We start from the raw sequence: 19526 nt of genomic DNA on the forward strand, positions 1-19526 counted from the left end.
TTGCTTTTCAGCAAGGTCATTTGCTTAACCACTGTACTTCTCTTCACAACACCCACATACTTTCATCAAGCTTATTAATATCCCAATTATGGAGGTGCCGGTGGGGACTCCAAATTTAAAGGTTCAGTTTTGCATTTCAAGTATCCATATACACAGACACACATCACCATCATGCCACTCTGCATCCAACAATTTAAAAAGTCTTGATTTGAAATGTGTACATATATAAAAAAAATTCCCCTCTCACCCCTATGGGTGGTATGTGTCTTCCTCAACCTCGGGTCCTCTACCAGAGGCCTGGGAGTTTGAGGGCTCTGCGCAGTATCTTAGCTGTTCCTAGCACTGCACTCTTCTGGACCTTCTGTGGAATCTCCCATCTGGTCTTGGGAGGGTCTAGCCCATACGCTGTGCAGATGTTCCTGTACACAATGCCAGCCACTTGGTTGTGCCGTTCAGTGTATGCTGTTCCTGCCTGCATCTTACATCCTGCCACTATGTGTTGGACTGTCTCTGAGGCCTCTCTGCACAGTCTGCACCTTGGGTCCTCTCTAGTGTGGTAGACCCCTGCTTCAATGGATCTGGTGCTCAGTGCCTGTTCCTGTGCTGCTATGATCAGTGCCTCAGTGCTGTCTTTTAGTCAGCCCTTTCCAGCCACTGGTAGGATTTCCCCAATGTCAGCCACCTCAGCTATCTGTCGATGGTACATCCCATGCAGGGTCTTGTCTTGCCATGGCACTTCTTCTGCTTGGTCTTCCTCCCATGTCTGCTGCTGCCTCAGGCATTCTCTCAGCAGCTCATCTTTGGGGGCCATCTTACTGATGTACTCCTGGATGTTCCGGGTTCATCCAGGACAGTGGCTTTGACGCTCACCAAGCCCCGCCCGCCTTCTTTCCGGCTGGTATACAGTCTCTGGGTGTTGGACTTGGGGTGGAAACCTCCGTGCATTGTGAGGAGCTTCCGGGTCTTCACATCGGCAGCCTCCATGTCCTCCTTTGGCCAGCTCACTATACCGGCAGGGTATCTGATGACGGCAGGGCGTATCGTTGATGGCGTGGATCTTGTTCTTCCCACTGAGCTGGCTCTTCAGGACCTGTCTTATCCTTTGGTGATACTTGGATGTTGCTGTCTTCCTTGCCTCCTCATCGTGGTTTCCATGTGACTGTGGGACGCCAAGGTACTTGTAGCTGGTCTGTATGTCTGCTATGTGGCCCGCTGGTAGTTCCACCCCATCAGTCTTGACTACTTCCCTCTCTTCACTACCATCCGGCCACACTTCTCCAGTCCGAATGACATCCCGATATCCTCACTGTAGATCCGCGTCAGGTGGATTAGCGAGTCGATGTCTCGTTCATTCTTAGCATACAGCTTGATGTCATCCATGTAGAGGAGGTGGCTGATGGTAGTTCCACTCCTGAACCTGTACCCGTATCCAGTCCTTGTGATTATCTGGCTGAGGGGGTTTAAGCCTATGCAGAACAGCAGCGGGGACAGTGCATCACCTTGGTATATGCCGCACTTGATGGCCACTTGTGCAAGCTGCCTTGAGTTGACTTCCAGTGTTGTCTTCCATAGTCCCATTGAGTTCTTGAGGAAGGTCCTTAGTGTCCTGTTGACTTTGTATAGCGCCAGACATTCACAGATCCACGTGTGCGGCATTGAGTCGTAGGCTTTCCTGTAGTCAATCCAGGCTGTGCTCAGATTGGTCTGTCTAGACCTTGAGTCTTGGGCGACTGCTCTATCTATGAGCAACTGGTGTTTTGAGCCTCTGGTGTTGTTCCCAATGCCCTTCTGAGCTGTGCTCATGTACTGGCCCATATGGTCCTGTAGCTTGGCAGCTATGATGCCTGATAGGACTTTCCATGTTGTGGGGAGGCAGGTTTTGGCCGGTAGTTGGACGGTTCTGTTCCCTTTGTATCTCCTTAGCCTGGTAGCCAGTGCTGTGAGCCTTTATTTAGCAGTCTCTAGGGCTTCAGATGGAGTCAGGCCCTTGTATTTTTTCAGTAGCCGAGTCTTATCCTTAATCTCTACACCCTTCTGTAGTTCCACCAGCTGACTAACTTCTCTCCGAGTCGCCTTGTGTATATATATATATATATATATACACATACACACACACATTATTAACAAAATAAAATATAGACCAAGTCATATTTTATTAGATATCTTATTTTGGCACATCAGTTTTGGCACAGAGTTCTCCCTTTGGGAGTTAAAGCATGGACTGGGTCATTTATCCCTGAATAAAATACTTATTCACCTGACTCCCTACTACCCCAACTGCTGTTGCCATCATGGTATAAACAAGGGAAATTATCAATACTGAGTAACCATATAATCTTAGCACTGTAAACCCTTGTCCTTCCTCACCACACCTCCTCTGTACTTCCTTCATTTTCTCCACGCCATTCATGATTTTATAGACCTCTACTATAAGCCTGCAGATTTAAGCTTTCCTTAAGAAAAAAAGCTTCTAGGCCTTGCTCTTGCAAAGATAACCTTCTAAGTGTGACCTGAACGTGAAAGACATAGTACCACTGCAGCATTCAGAAACCTGATGGCAACAACACGGAAACTGACAAACAAGTTGTGAGTTCGACTGCTAACCAAGGCAATGAGCTACAGCAGAGGTGTACAGTGGTGATCTTCATGGGAAAGATTTTTTAAAAAGTTAGGGGAAGGGGAAGTAGTTAGACCTCACCCCAGCCCTCTGCAGAAGACAGGTCACTGTGGGAGGACAGGGTAGTCAACAATGCCAACCCAACACTCAGAATACATTAAGGTTGACGGGTATCAAGGAAGAGAGAGATTGCTCCTTTCCCGCAGCAACACAGGGCGAAGGGAAGGGGTTCAAGCCTATCCAGACTCATTAACTAGAGACTAATGTCTCTATAACCTACAGTGAATTAACCTTTCACTAGACCTCAAAATTTCATACTGGCAGAACACACACAATGATCAAGATTATTTTTAAAAGGTGTTTAAAGTTAGGCTCCTAAATCCTCACTGAGGTTCCTAAACAAAGTGGTCTGACTTTCAAAAGTGCAGAACATCCAGTAGCTCCCACTGACTTTTGAGTCCAGGCTCTATGCAGTAGAGGGCAATGGCATACATTTGAGGCAGTACATTCTAATATGTCCTGTACAGGCAGAATTCAATGTTTTTAATATACAATTTCAACAGATAATATCAATGTTTATTTTAAAGCAATTTTTTCAGTTTTTATTGATTTTAAATTTTCACGGTTGTGGGAAATTGTGGGAGGTTCAGACAACAGGGGAGTCAGACACTAATTTAATTACAGTGGACCCTGGGATTCAAAAAATTAATGCTTCACAACTGTCAAAACACACATTGTCAACATAACATGTCAAAATATACAAATTAAATATCATAAGAACATAAGAACGGTCGTACCAGGTCAGACCAAAGGTCCAGCTAGCCCAGTATCTGTCTGCCAATGCCAGGTGCCCCAGAGGGAGTGAACATAACAGGCAATGATCAAGTGACCTCTCTCCTGCCATCCATCTCCATCCTCTGATGAACAGAGGCTAGGGACACCATTTTTACCCATCCTGGCTAATGGCCATTTATGGACTTCACCACCATGAATTTATCCAGTTCTCTTTTAAACACTGTTATAGTCCTAGCCTTCACAATCTCCTCAGGTAAGGAGTTCCACAAGTTGACCGTGCGCTGCGTGAAAAAGAACTTCCTTTTATTTGTTTTAAACCTGCTGCCTATTAATTTCATTTGGGGACCCAGTTTCTTGTAGAATGTCCGGCAATACAGTACATAAACTTTCCTTATACCATACATTATTCTCAACATCACTCATAGATTTATATACTCTCAATCAATCCTCTATCGTCGCCTCTTTCCAAGAGCGGAGAGAACCGTAGCCTCTTTATTCGTTCCTCCGTAATGGACCTCTCCAAACCCCTAACATTTTAGCCGTGCCCTTTTCTGAACCTTGTCTACGTGCTGAGAAATATCTTTTTTTAGGTGAGGAGACCACACTGTACACAGTATTCAACATCGTTGGGCGTACCATAGATGATAATAAGGGCAAATAATATAGACCAGTCTTAATTCTCTCATCCCTTCTTAATGTAATTCAAAATCCTGTTGCTTTTTAGATCTGCCTCTGCACACTGCATGGACATCTTCAAGTAACATCCACAATGCAACCAAGATCTTTTCCCTGACCATTGTATCTAAATAGCCCCCATCAATTGTAATGATGTTTAGGGTTATTTTCCAATGTGCATTACTTTACAATTTATCCACATAAATTCATTGCCATTTGTTGCCCACTCACCTTAGTTTTGTGAGATCTTTTTGAACTCTTTAATCTGGTTTGGTCTATAACTACTTGAGTCAGTTTTAGTAATCATCTGCAAACTCTGCACCCAACTGTTACCCCTTTCTTCCATCATTTATGAATAAATGAATATAGGAGTGGTTCCGTAGGACGACCCTTGGGGAACACCACTATTACCCCTCATCGAGAGATTGACCAGTAAGCCTACCACTTTGTTCCTGTCTGTTAACCAGTTCTAAATCCATGAAAGAACCTTGCCTTTATCCCCAGACAGCTTAATTTTAGCGAATGAGCCTTGGCGAGGGACCTTGTCAACCGCTTTCCTGTCAATCAAGTACACTATTCACGGGATCCCCCATTGTCTACATGTTTGTTGACCCCTTCAAAGAACGCTATAGATGATAAGACAAGATTCCCTTTACAGATAATCCATTTGACTATTGCGCAACAGTTTATATTTTTCTATGTGTCTGACAGATTTCATCCTTAAACTATGTGGCGACGTAATGCCCAGTACCAAGTAAAACTTAGCGGTCTGTAATGCTGGGATCAACATCTGAGAGCCTGTTGAAATAGATTGGCGTACACTAATCAGACTCATCATTGGGAGTCAAAGCCGATTTTAAAAGGACAGGTTGATCATAACCATAATGTTAATGTAACCTGTTCCGGCTATACCTTCACTATTTGAGTTCGTCAGAGCTTCTTGTTTGAATGGCTTAATGGGTTCCGGGACTTGTTAAGTTTAGTTATCAATTAAATTCCAAAAAACTCTCTAGTGACACTTCAATCTGTGACAGTCTCAGATTTCACACTAAGCAAACCAGCCAGTGTGGGGAACTCCTCCAGCTCAGCCATGAAGACTGAAGCAAAGAATCATTTGTATTCTCCACAATAGGACTTATCGCGTAAGCGCACCTTTTGTATTTTGATCGCCAAGGGGCCCCACTGGTTGGTCAGCAGGCTCTGCTTCTGATAGACTTAAAAAACATTTTGTATTATTGGGGAGTTTTTGGCCTAGACCGTAATCTTCCAACCCCCTCTTTTGGCTGTTCTATACATGCCGCACTTAATTGGCAGTCGTTTATGCTATCTTTCTATTGCCACACTAGATAATGACTTCCACTTTTAAGGATTTCGTTTATCTCTCACGCGTTTCTGTTTTGAACTATGGTCGTTTACGCACGGTGGCTCTTTTCTTTAGTTCTTTTTTACTGGTTTTCCTTAATTGGAATAGCACATTGAAGTTGGGCTCTATTCATGCGGCGCTCGTCCTTTAAAAAGCACCTATGCAACTTCATGGATTCACTTAGCACTGTAAATCTTAACTTGGTTAACTACCGTCGCCTCATTGTTTATAGTTCCCCCTTGGAAAAAATGCCAACAGATTGGGTTTGAGCGTAGTTCTTCCCCCAGCAGGGATTGTTACTATATTATGGTACTATTTGCAAGTGGTCCTGCTATATGTAATCCTCTCTGACGCAGCGCCTGCATCCACTCAGGGAGGAACATCTAAGTTGCCTCTCTCCTTGTGGGTTCCCGTACGCAGCCGCTCCACGAAGCAGTGGCATGTCAATATCAATAAAGAAGTAGTCGTTATCCTTAAATTTATAAGTACCAAGTAGCAGTTTCTACTTGACTAGCTAAATTTTGCATTGTTATCAATGGAAATATTGGGATGTGTGTATGAACGGAAATCAACCGTTCAGCAAGACGACTATTGTAACAGCTAAAAACTGATCCTCTCAAGCCTAGTTTGTTATTTTATATATATAATCATATACACACACACACACACACACACACACTTTTTGGCAGAGCTTGATGGCTATTCTAGTTTTTGCTGTATGAATTACATACTTTTCTGTGTACAAAAATAATACAAATTGTTAAGGAAAATAATACCCTAATACATTTTCACATTATTCCCAAGAAGGTATTCAAAGGATTAACCTGAAGCTAATTTAAATCAGGTCACTCTGGAACAGTATTTTTCAATAAATGGAGATGGAAAAGAGAGTCACCATCAGCTGAGGCACACTTCGACTTGTTTATATCTGCAGATAAATATTTATTTACAGACCATAGATAGGGAAATCACCATCTTTTTGTTTTCATGAACTACATTCCTGTGGATTTTTCACCTTTTTATAGGAACATGGAACATGTGAGCCTATTTACTGTTAATTATAGTAGAAAAAATATTCTTATTACAGTAGAACCTCAGGAGTTATGAACACCAGAGTTACGAAATGACCGGTCAACCACAGACCTCATTTGGAACTGGAAATGTGCAATCAGGCAGCAGCAGAGAAAAAAGGAAAAAACCCAAATACAGTATAGTACTGTGCTAAACATAAACTACTGAAAAAAAAATGGAAACGTTTTAAAAAAAGATTTGACAAGGTAGGGAAACAGTTTCTGTGCTTGTTTCATTTAAATTAAAATGGTTAAAAGCAGCATTTTCCTTCTGCATAGTAGCTTCAAAGCTGTATTAAAACAGTATTCCATTGTAAACTTTTGAAAGAACTACCATAACATTTTGTTCAGAGTTTACAAAGATTTCAGAGTAATGAACAACCTCCACCCCCTTGTAACTCTGAGGTTCTACTGCAGGGGTCAGCAACCTTTCAGAAGTGGTGTGCCGAGTCTTCATTTATTCACTGTCATTTAAGGTTTTGCGTGCCAGTAATACATTTAAACATTTTTAGAAGGTCTCTTTCTATAAGTCTATAATATAACTAAACTGTTGTTGTATGTAAAGTAAATAAGGTTTTTAAAATGTTTAAGAAGCTTCATTTAAAATTAAATTAAAATGCAGAGCCCCCAGACCGGTGGCCAGGACCCGGGCAGTGTGAGTGCCACTGAAAATCAGCTCACGTGCCGCCTTTGGCACGTGTGCCATGGGTTGCCTACCCCGGTTCTACTGTATGAAGAAACATATACTATAGAGAGATATATCTATTTGAACATTTATTTAATCCATTAGAGATCGCATTCTCTCTTTTTTTCCTCCACTCTTCATGATGCTGTTGTTGTAGTCTGGGCCCTTAGAATCTGAGTCTTCTCAATCATGTCCACTTCAGAAACAGCGCCATATCCTGGCTGCAGTTTTTACAAGTAAAGTGAGTTTGGTGGATTTATTTTACTCACTTATGTTCATAGTATTCACAAAGCCATAAGATAAGCTAATACAAATGAGCTCAACGGGAATTTAGCTAGAGTAGATGGGTAACAAGCACTGAAGATGGCCTCTGGTGAATTTAGCCACTAACTTTACTACAGAAAAACAGAGTGCTTGACAGTATTTGTATTCTTCTGGAGGGGTTAAAAGAGTGGATGACAAATACAAAAGGTAACTGAATTCAGCAGATTTGAGGCAATATAGGTTATGAGTCATGCATATAACTTTTGTAAAAGTTATAGCTTTGATTTATGGGAGGTGGAGGGATGGTTCATCTCCCCTAAATGTTCCTGTGGGTCTGGACAGTAATGAAGGTTAATTAAAATAAGCCTGAAATTAGGCTAGCATGTTCTGGCTTATAGCCCCACTGAAACAACTACTGTACAGTACTTTAAAATGCAGCTAATATTTTCTCCTTGAGCTAGGCCCTTGCAGTTAGCAGCTAACCATGAAGGCAGTTCACTGTGTCAGAGGGTGTGAGCAGGACCACCCTGCATTATTTCTGGGGGAGAAGCAGGGAGTGGAAAGTCCCTGTGCACTGCTGAGGCTGAGTGTGTCTACATTCATTTTACATTTTTGGAGTGCTTATTTTTTTGCTCGAATTGCCTAGGTTAAGTTATTCCTATTAACAAAGGCCAGATTTTCTTTGGTTTGTTTTTTTTTTATGTTTAGAGCTAATGCATACATATCATTCTCCAAGAAAAGCAAAGGACTCTCCCTAAACCACAGTGTACAAACGGCACACAGATCATTTGTTAGCGTTATAATGTTTCTCTTGTTTTATTGTTTAGGAGAACAGATTTTATTTAGTCATTCATTTAGATTTAAACAACAATAAAAATGGTCTAAAAATTTAGGGTCATGAATGATGACGATCCAGCAGAAAAGTATTCATACAGAAGTGATGGATTAAGTCTGCCAGACAATAAATAAGAGCAGCAAAAGAAACCTTTTTATCTCCTCCAACCCACAGGAAAACACCCTCCATCTTTTAGTACTCAAATGCTGAGCTCTCTAAACCTGCACAACCATTCAATGGCAGGCATGCCATCATTCTATCACTGTGATCCAATCATACGACAATGTAAGATAGATTAGACTAGGTAAGTATTTGGATATGATCATGGGAGACCTGAGTGCTGATGTAATCGGTTTTGGTGATTAATCAGGAGGTAGCACTCAAGTTGATATTGAACTAGTGTCACACGATAGCATAGGAGGTACTGGTCACTCACATCAGAAACTGCTGTGGAGTCCAGCATGCCTCCCTGATCCCACTGTCATAAACCAGCCACAATCTATCCTTATAGATATGGACAATAGTGAGCCCTTCATATAATTCTTAAATATAGAGGATGTAAAGAGAGAGAAGTTTTCTGTTTTGTTTATGTCTTCATGTTTTAAAGCACTGAAAGTCACTAAAACTGACAATTGCTGAGGATGGCATCAGGATATATATTACTCACTAGAAGTGATATATTCAGGAGCCTTTCCAGGACTAAGTGGCACCGCCTCCTCATAGTAGCCTTCAGGTAGGGACGATGTTGGTAGAGGTGGAGGCCCATTATCTGGTGGCTAAATGAAGAAATAAATTAATGAGATCAAAAGCCCAGCAGATCATTGACCAATAAAACGCACCTAATGTTCACTGCTAATTATGGGAACATTATCAAGGTTAGCAATGCCAACTAATTCTCTTGTGACTTTTTGTAATGTTGATTATACATAAAAGTAAGGCTCAGGAACGGTGAAGTAGTCATGTTTCTTTATACAACAGAAGTTGTGGAGAGTAGCAGCTTTTGGAAACTAAATATGTCCAAGTTTCAAGCTCCCCACGGGTAGTTATAATAAAATAATAGGTTAGTGGTTGAGATTAGCAAAGCAGCAGAAGGAATTTAGCCACATCATCTTCCATATCCTGGTGATATGTTCTGAAACCACAAAGGGCCCAAATCTGTCCCCATTGCTCATGTCGAGTAGTACCTTACTCTGTAAATACTACAAGTGATTCCAGCAGGACAACATGCAGACTAAAGTATTACTGAACATCATCAGAGTAACAGAACTAGGATAAAGGATGGAAACTACATTAAAAAAATACTCTTACTATGTAAATAATAAGAGGTCAAAAACGTTTTGCAGTCTAACATCTTGTAATGAAGACTTTTATTTATTTATTATAAACCCAGGATCCTACAATGGAATCCATGCAGCTGGATTCTATCCTTGCATGGAATCTCCATTCAAGGATTCTTCTGTGCAGACAATTGTACAGGAGCAGGGCGGAGGATGCTAACAGTGTGCTGTTCTACAGAGACATAAATGTTCATGTTGTAAAAAGACATAACTACACCCTCCACTAACAATGCACAGACCATCTTAATACCAAATTCACTGGATTGGAAGAGACCTTTGGTGGATCACCTTGTTCACAGTTCAGTGATCAGTTAGTTCTTCAGTTACATTACATTTCTGAATGAATAAGTTAATCCAAATAACTTGATGTAGAGCCTCCTGAGAGGTGACAATATAATAGTTCAGAAAATCAACACTTACTGATAAAAAATATTTCACATACCAGATCAATTTTTAAAATGCTAGCATTCTAAATATAAATCTGTTTTGAGTTTTAAACTCTAGTTGCTGATAGGCTGATACAGTAACAAGGTAAATTTTAGTACTGCATGATATATACCATATCAGGTTACTGTCACATTTCTTTGACAAGTAGGAAAACAACCATATTTTATAGATTTCACTTATGCTGCAAGATCTTAATCCTATAGTTTCACACTGAAGAGAATTTTTATACCTCCTTTCAATACCATAGGTTTATTATATGGTATGTTACATCTTTTTCTCTCTCTCACCTTATCTCTGGCTAATCTCACCTGCAAACACAAATTCAACTACCATGTCGATGGTGAGAACTCACAGACCTACCTCTCTATTCCAGACCTGTCTCCTTTTGACCAAAGAAATATCCTGTCTTGGGTCCCTGACATCTCCTTAAAGATATCTAGCGCCAGTCAGGCTCAGCGTGGCTCAAACAAAGCTCTTAATCTCCTCCCTCTCTCTCAAGTCCTCCCTGCTACCTCCTCTCCCACTCACTAGGGACAACATCACCATCCTACCTGTCATGGTGGTCTGTAACCTGGGTGTCATCCCTCCCTTCAGGTCCTCTAATTCACGCTATGTCTAAATTTTACTGATTCTTTCTGCATAACAACTCCAAGATACAGCCTTTTAAAATCCATCCTTATGCTAAAACTCTCATCCAAGCTCTTATAATCTCAGGTCTTAATTACTGCAACATCCTTCTCTCTGGCACTGAAAAACACAATCTTGCTCTGCTTGTATCCATTCAGAACGCTGCACCATTTTCCAAGCCCATCACTTCGACCATGTGTGACCAAATCCACCCCTGTATTCACAGCCTGCATACTAATTTAGTAATCTTTGTATAAAATACACCTTGTGAGGTAGCATTTGAAAAGTAATAATTCACTGCTCCATAATATCATGGTGAAATGTCTGTAGCAACAGTATATGTAATGTTATAAACATCAGCTGAAATTAAACACATTTCAGACCTACCAGACAAGTCTGGTTAAACCAGTTTCTTGAAGTCAGAGGACAAGCTGACACCTCTAGCCAAGTGTTATCAAAGCTGATGGGCAATCACCTGTCAAATGGCCACTCTTTGGCATGAAAGAGGGGCAGGAACAAACACTATGGAATTGCTTTCACTACCAGACCTGGGGGAAGTGGAGGAATGACAAAGGAAGCAGCCGTTTGACTTTCGGAAAGATCCTGACCTGAAATTTGGTCAGCCTTGTTGTTGGGAGCATGAGGTAAGAATTTGTCTTTAACCAAGTCTAGTTTGTTAAGTTTTAGCACTAGAAAGTGTTTTAATTTTATCTCTCATATAACCATTTCTGACTTTAATTCCTTATACTTGTACTCCTTTAAAATCTCTCTCTTTGTAGTTAAATAAAAGTATATTATTTTTTAATCAAAACTTAACCAGTGTTGTGAATTGTTTGGTAACTTCAATTAAAGTAGCAAATTGTTGTATATTGTTCTCTTATAGGGGCAACAGACCTAAAATATCTCAGTGATGCAGGAGAGTGCTGGACACTTCAGAACATGTGGTTTTCTAGGGAAAATCTGGGACTGAGAATGTGTTGGGGGTCAGCCTGCAAGTGGTAAAAGCAAGGCTGGTGGAAGCCAGAGTGTGCTGGCAGGCTGGAGTTATACACAGACACTCAGAGAGTGACCTGCAGGCTGTTTGTGAAGACCCTTGGTTGGGAGCTACTGCAGCAAAGCATTGTGAAGCACCCCAGGATGCAAGACAGGAGGTGACACAACCCCTCACTGGTCTGGACTGCATCCTGGAATGTCATACCCTCTCTTTGCATCCCTCCACTGACTCCCCTTCTCTATCCCACATAACATAAGCTGCTTCTATTCACTTTCAAGGCCATTCACAGTCAATCACAACCTATATATCATCTCTCATTTGCTATTGAGCTGTCAACGCTCAACTCCGATGAGCCCATGATGACAGCCTTTGTCACACGCACATTAAATTTTTAGACAAACACCTTGTCCGATTCTGCTAAACTGCAGGCCTACTCTGAACACATTATTGACCAAATAAAATAGCCTTTCAAGCTTATCTGTTGCTGCATGATAGAAATTACACTTAGATCAACCAATGCTGGATACCTATTAATGCTGAAAAACTGAGTGTGCATTGAGGGCAAGATTGCTTGTCGCCCTATGCATTTGAGCATTGGCCTGCTAAACCCAGGGTTGTGAGTTCAATCCTTGAAGGGGCCATTTAGGGATCTGGGGCAAAAATCTGTCTGGGGATTGGTCCTGCTTTGAGCAGGGGGTTGGACTAGATGACATCCTGAGGTCCCTTCCAACCCTGATGTTCTGTGATTCTACAACAGAGCAAACGGGTGCTAGCTATGAGCTACCTGCATTGCCAGACACTGCACAGTGTGGAGAGCAGCCTCTGTGGGGCTGGTATTGCCCCCTCACACACAAGTGGACAGAACTTTGTTCTGCGGAGCCAGGGAATGAGGGGGAAGTAATCTCCTTATGGTTTAAATCATTTGCAGATTACTTCCCTTTGGAGCAAGGGGCGAAACTAAGTAATGAATTGTGACTCTTAGGGTCAGTTTGCTCCCTGGTCTGCTCGTGGACATATGCCTCCCCTTGCCCAGGCAGACTTTAATATCCCAGTCTAGCCTTAAACTATTTTCCCAGTGTGTGTGTGAGATCATATGTATGTGTATGAACTTCCTATTATTAAACCAATTCATCTAGGAAATATTGGTCTAGAGAGTCATGCATATTTTGATGCAGCACAGACACAAGGTTTCTAAGCTATTTTTTATTCTGCAATAAATAAGAGATTCCAATAGAGATCTGAAAAATGCTTGTTTTTTAGTTTAAATGTTATTCAAAAAGAAAGTGGGGAAAAAAGAAGGGAAATGAAACACAAATGGTGCTTGTCTGAATTCGACCCCTTTAGAACACTGGTTACTTCACACAGCTGGAGCGGTAAACATGTGCAGCCAATGTCAACACAGATGGAATCCATTTCTGAATTAACCAGGACCTAGTTTCTGAAATGTATTTTGCAGTGCTTGCCATATACAAAGTTTTAAAAACAATGAAACCCCTAGCACAATGGCTTTTGAAAGAGGCACAATTAGTAGAAACGACTGAAGGCACTTTTCAAAAATATCCACTATAAAGAATGTTTTCTGATTAAAGTGAGACAGCTTGCTTTTGTCTTTTCTTTTTTTTAAAGCAGAAACACAGACCACATTCAAAGTCTGTACTATAAACCCCTGTGTTTTCTATGAGATCTGGCACGACGAATGCTCTGTACAGCAAATCAAAAATGTATGAATCTACACCCAGACATTCTGATGTTATTGATATTTATAATTCAAAAAAACCAAGTTATTGCTAGTTGCATTGTGGAAACCTTTCAATTCACTAGAAAGTTGTAAATTTTTCTGGCAACTTTTCAAGAGCAGAACTTTCATGGAATGTATCAAAAAAAACCCATCTGATTTCAATAAAACTTTATTAATTCATCTGTAACTGACAAGCATCCCCAAATGCAACTAGCTTGATTAGCTAAGATGATTAAGTCTGATGAAAATTAGGTAACCCTGCACAACTAGACAAATTGCTCCTTTTTTTTTACTTTTCAATCCAGCACATATCTTCTAATATTTAAATTGGTATTATGTTACTAGCTTAGAATGAAGTGCATCCTGACAACCTGACTACCCAGGATCATTAAAGAAGCTATTGCACTTTCTATAAGAGTAGCTATGATACCTCTATGTCCTTGCTAAATTTCTGTTTTGTTCCAGCCAAACACTACAGATTAAGTAGTTACATTCTCACCTGGCTAGAGTATTCTTCATTTCCTATCTGTAGCAAACGGCATGGGACTTGGAGGGACTACAAATTACTGTCACTGAGACTCTAGCACAAGGATGTGAGGATGAGATACTGACCAAGCAAGTCACTACTAGTGGCAGATACAAATTAAGCACTGCTGCTAAGTGTAACGAAATAGGCACCAGGGCTCAAGTAATTTGGTGCCAGGGCTCAAGCAATTTTTTTACATTCAGAGCTGATGCAGCAAGCCCAGAAGTGCTGCGGCTATTAACTGCCAAGCCTAGAGATGCCGGGGGTCAGCTCTGGCAAGCTCTGGCACAAATTAAGCACTGCCTAGCAGGGCATACTTCCCAGACTACAACACATATAACTGTGGAACAGAACACAGAGTCTATCAGAGTACCTTCAAATCTCAGATGAGGGGCTCCGGGCATTCTAACAAAGCACCAAACAGCACTGGGTACTACCTGCAGTTTAAAAAAAATGCAAGGTCATACTCCAGGGTTGGCCAGATAGCAAGGAGCAAATGCCACAGGAGTTAACCACTACTGCCAGGTGACTCATCAGCTGTACATGCAAGATAGGATTTTGTTTAAAGGAGACAAAGCAGTAGAGTTAAGAGCTGACATAATGAGATGGATACATGCTTCACACCTGGGGACAGAGGCTTATAGGAGATGAAACAGGGAAAGTGTCTAATGGCCAGGCATGAATGCCCAACAGAGAGTATACCGAACCGTGTGAGGTGTGCAAAGAGTATAGTGACTAGCAACAGATGGAGACTCTATACAGCTTTATGAAATCCCACCCAACCCTAGGAAAAGACTGGCACAGACCTGATCACTTTCAATGACAGGAACCACATGGTTACAGTAGACTATTTCTCCAGTTTCTGAGAAGTGATCTCTCCAGAGGACATTCAGGTAAGGACTGTGATTAGGAAATGAAAGTTGCATTTTGCAAGGTATGGGATACGTGGCATGCTATGCTCAGACAGTGGGTGACAGTACACTGTACCAGAATTAAAACAAACAATTCAGCTCCAAATGGGAATTTGAGCACAAGGTATCTTCCTCTAGATACCCAAAAAGGAATCAGAGGATGGAGTTGGCAGTAAAGACAGCCAAGAGACTGATGGCAAAGGCAAAACAGATAGGAAGGGATCCCTACCTGACAATGTTGGTAAACGCAAAACACTCTCCCCAGGGACCAGATAGTAACCCAATACAGAAGATATGTCTACATTACAATCAGGAGGAGCGTCTATTGCAGCACCATGAACCTCACAAAGCAAAAAACTTGGGAGAGGGGAGCACCACTTGAAGGAGGCACCAGAAAGTCAGTCTGTGTGCACATGGTTAGAATACTAGCTGTAGCATCTCTGTAGATAGTTGTCTTAATAAAGAGCCAGTTTAGATTTACAAGCATGGAGTCCTTTCATGTTATCATCCAACATCCAGTACATGATACACTATCCTAAACCCTTGTGCAGTATTTCTTTGCATTGTTGAACAAATTCTTCTTGCATCATACCTAAAACCATTATAAATAATATATGGTGGGTTATGGAGGATAGAAAATTAAAAAAAAAATTAAGCTGTGGTTTTAGAACTTTAAGTTAATACCACGAACCTCAGAAAGAAAATAATTCCATATCAGTGGGGCAACCCAAGCAAATAAATCATAATATTTAGAAGTGGCAAATGGTAAGCATCTAACAGCATTGAACTGAGCTCAGATTCCAGCTGATTGTTCTATGCAACGGCACTGCTGCCCTGGGACAGAACCTAGAGATGTACTTAAACTTTTCCTGTAACATCTGTCAGACAGGCTTGAATTTGAGATATTTATTAAATAAAATTTGCAAAACTCAAGTACAGTACACACCACTTAAATGAGAAAGGCAGGCAAGAGTTACACCGAACTCCGTGGCACAGTGACAGAAGAAATGTAGAATTAATTTACCTCAGAGATTCAAAAGTAAAAAGAATGAAAAAATAAAATTTGTTTTATTTAGGATGAATAATGAAATATTAATACATATACACTTGGAGGTGTCACTTAGACAACTGAAAATATACAGATGAAGAACCCAGAAAATAAAGAAAAGGCAGAGCAAATTTGTATATAAAATCAATAAGAATGGACCTATGTACCAAAAAGGTTCAGGTGTAGAGAGAAGAGCAATGGATCTTAATCAGAATTCTGGCAAATGCCTTGATATTAATCCCAGGAAGATGTATTTAAATTATAGTCTGCGTGAAAGTACCAGTCAGATGTGATTACTGATTTTTTTTATTGTAACTGTGCTAGGCACTTCCCACTACATATGAAAGATACTTCCCTCCTGAAGGAGCTTACAAGATATTTATGCAGATAACATGATGAGGGGTTAAGACATACGCAGATGACATGATGAGGGGTTAAGACAAGAAACAGCAGACACAGGAAGAAGAAGAGAGAATGGACGGGGCAACGCCAATTAAATTATGCCATTATTCTGTGAAGGTTAGCCCACAGCATGATGTAGTGAAGAGTTTTCTTTTAAAAACTAAAACAAAACAGGAGGAGAATTTGGGTAGGATTTTCACAAGTGGTCAGCATTTTCCTAACTCTGCTCCCATTAAAATCAACAGAAGTTATATCATTGACTTCAGTGGGAGCAGAGTTAGGCCAATGATGAGCGCTTTGGAAAAATTCACTTTTAAGTTTAAAAGAGGAAACCAGCTCAGGAATGGCATTGCATGGATAGGGAAGACATGGCAATAAGAAACTGGCAAAACGATGAGACCCGACCACAGTAAATGAGAGCACAATACCCTAAAGCAGTGGATCTCAATCAAGCGAATAGGGTACGTCAACTCATCTAGATATTTCCCTAGTTTTACAACAGGCTACATGAAAAGCACTAGCGAAGTCAGTACAAACTAAAATTTCATACGATTGACTTGTTTATACTGCTGTACATACTATATCAGTGTTTCTCAACCGAGGGGTCACACTTTATTTTATAATTATATGGTAAAAATGAGAAACGAAGCATTTTACAGTAAGAGGGTGCTGTGACACTTTTTATTTTTATGTCTGATTTTGTAAGCAAGTAGTTTTTAAATAAGGTGAAACTTGGGGGTTCGCAAGACAAATCAGACTCCTGAAAGGGGTACAACAATTTGAAAAGGTTGAGACTGTTGCTCTATAAATGCAAAGGTAGCAACAAGCAAAATAATACTCTTATAGTCCAGTGGGTCGAAATTCACCAACAGATTTAATATGATTAGAAGAGATGACATTCTGCTTCATTTAGACAGACAGTTAGGTCACTATATGCCTTTAATAGAGCACTTTGAGTCCACTGTAAACCCTAACTGTAGTGGACTGAGCAAATGGCTGAACTGTAATAAAAGCCAATCCAAGACTGTATGCCCTTGCAGACCAGAGATGAAGAAAGCTTTGAAATAAGACTCAATTTATGTTATTCTTTATAAAAGGGTATTACAGAAGTCTCAGAATTAGATCACTTAATCAAAGATATTCCTATGATGCTATACATAAATATGAAATAAAGAATAATACATAAAATAAACAATAATAATACCCAAGACCAATTCGAGTATCAGGGAAAACATCGGAATGACAAAGGAAACAGAATTCTGAAGGACAACATAGCCAGAAGAAAGGACAGAAAGGCATCCAAAGTTTTAATTTTTTAGCTTCATTTACTTAAGCAAACGCCTCCCCAGATGATCTCTGGACCCAGACACACAGAACCAGTTACATATGCACATTTAACAAAGACAAAGGCAACCATGGCTAGAAGGGGGGAAATTTTCAAAGAACGGGCCAATCATCTTCAATTGAGGAAGGCTGTCCTCCAGTCACTGGAACGTACACAGGTTTGGTTCATTCCAGAGTCTTTACTGCAATGGGATACTCAAGATTAGCTGCAAGAATACCAATAGCTGCAAGAATCAACCTGCCTCAGCATTTTAGCAGCTAGCTGTTGTTATTACATATTTATAAGTCTGAGTTATATTGTCAACGGTTTGGGGCAGGGACATCATTTACATGGCTGCAAAGTGTTTGCACTTTGTAAATAATAACTGTTTAACATTTTTCTCTGAGTGTCACACACGTATAATATTTGGACCCTCCTCTGCATTGACGATAACTCCCAACTTTGTATTATCACCAAATTTCATTAGCACGTTTCTTTGTGTTAAAGCCATTAACAAAAACATTGAATAAGATTGGTCCGAAGACCAACCTTTGAGGAATTCCACTAGTAACCTCCTTGTAGTCTGATAATCCACCTTTCAGCACAACCCGTTGCCTTTCTCCCTTTTAGCCAGTTCTTTATTTATCTTACAATTCTTGTAATTAGCCCCATCTCCCCTACTTAACTAATCATTTCCTAATAATGAAGTCAAAGTATATATCAGATCTACTGCACTTCCCTTTTCTAAAAAATCAGTTATTTTCTCAAAGAAGGAAATCAGGTTAGTCTGGCATGATCTACCTTTTGTAAATCTATGTTGCATTATATCCCCTTTACCATTTATTTCCATTAATTTAATTATTCTTTCCTTCATGAACCACCAGTGTGTCCTTGGCTATAAAGTAATAAGCTGCCAACAGAATCTAGAGTACTAAAAATCTTGCATTATTGTTAATCATGGAAGATGCTATTCAAGGTCCTTTTAAACTGATATCACTATTCAGCTTTTAATCATACTCAAATGGCTTTAATCAATGAATTTCTATTGAATTTACACAATTTGACCTTTTAATAGAAGGCACGAAAAAGCTAATTTCCAACATTTTTCTGAAAGGAAAAATATGTAACAATGTCATAGAACTCTATTTTTATAAGGGAGACCAGAAAGCATTGAGTAATATTGAACCCTAGAAGTCTTGAGATAAAATAAAGAGACACAATTTCCTCTTTAGTATTCAAGAAGTGTATTTTTCTTATATCATAATCCTGTCAGCATGTTTCAAAAAGAACCCAGAGAGTTGGCATACTTTGTGTTTACAGAGTAATTCATGTAATTTGCAACATCTCACTTTAAAAAATCCTTTTGATTTCACTACAGATTTTCTTCTCCAAAGGCACCATGTCCTTTTTGACACTTTCTAATAAAAGTCAGTGAGCATACCTGACAGAGAACAAGATAAAACGAGGCTGTCAAACTGATTCCCACCAGTAGGAAGCCCATTTATGTGGAACACTCCTACAAAGTAAGTATGTATGTATGTGGGGAAGTGTAGGGCATAGAATTGACCTACTCTTTTGATTTACGCCTATAGGGAGTCTGGCACATTGCTGGACACCTGTTGTGGTTAAATAGTTATTAGATTGTCAGCGTTCCAGGAAAAACAAAAATACGCACGCACTTTACTTTGGAAATAATGCAAAATAACTGTGTGTGCTGTTGGCCTTTTTTTTTTTTTTTTTGACTGCACAGAGCATTATCTCTGAAATCACTGACAGTCAAATGAACTATGACAACCTAATGAATGAAAGTTATGTGTGTTCTCTCCCCGTCATGCTGTGGGTAATTTATGCTAGTCTTCCTCAGGAAT

General features: G+C 40.2%; 1 protein-coding gene across 3 annotated transcripts in view; it reads right to left on the reverse strand.

Annotated features, from left to right (window-relative positions):
• Positions 1 to 19526, reverse strand: part of AFAP1 (actin filament associated protein 1) — a 188569-nt gene that overhangs the window by 74218 nt on the left and 94825 nt on the right. For all 3 annotated transcript variants that reach the window (XM_075066611.1, XM_075066613.1, XM_075066612.1), the window contains exon 4: positions 8972 to 9080. In XM_075066611.1, coding sequence (XP_074922712.1) covers positions 8972 to 9080 — 109 coding nt within the window. The remainder of the gene's footprint in view (positions 1 to 8971; positions 9081 to 19526) is intronic.

The sequence above is a fragment of the Chelonoidis abingdonii genome, chromosome 5 (genome assembly GCF_003597395.2).
Source record: "Chelonoidis abingdonii isolate Lonesome George chromosome 5, CheloAbing_2.0, whole genome shotgun sequence".
Taxonomy (NCBI): domain Eukaryota; kingdom Metazoa; phylum Chordata; order Testudines; family Testudinidae; genus Chelonoidis; species Chelonoidis abingdonii.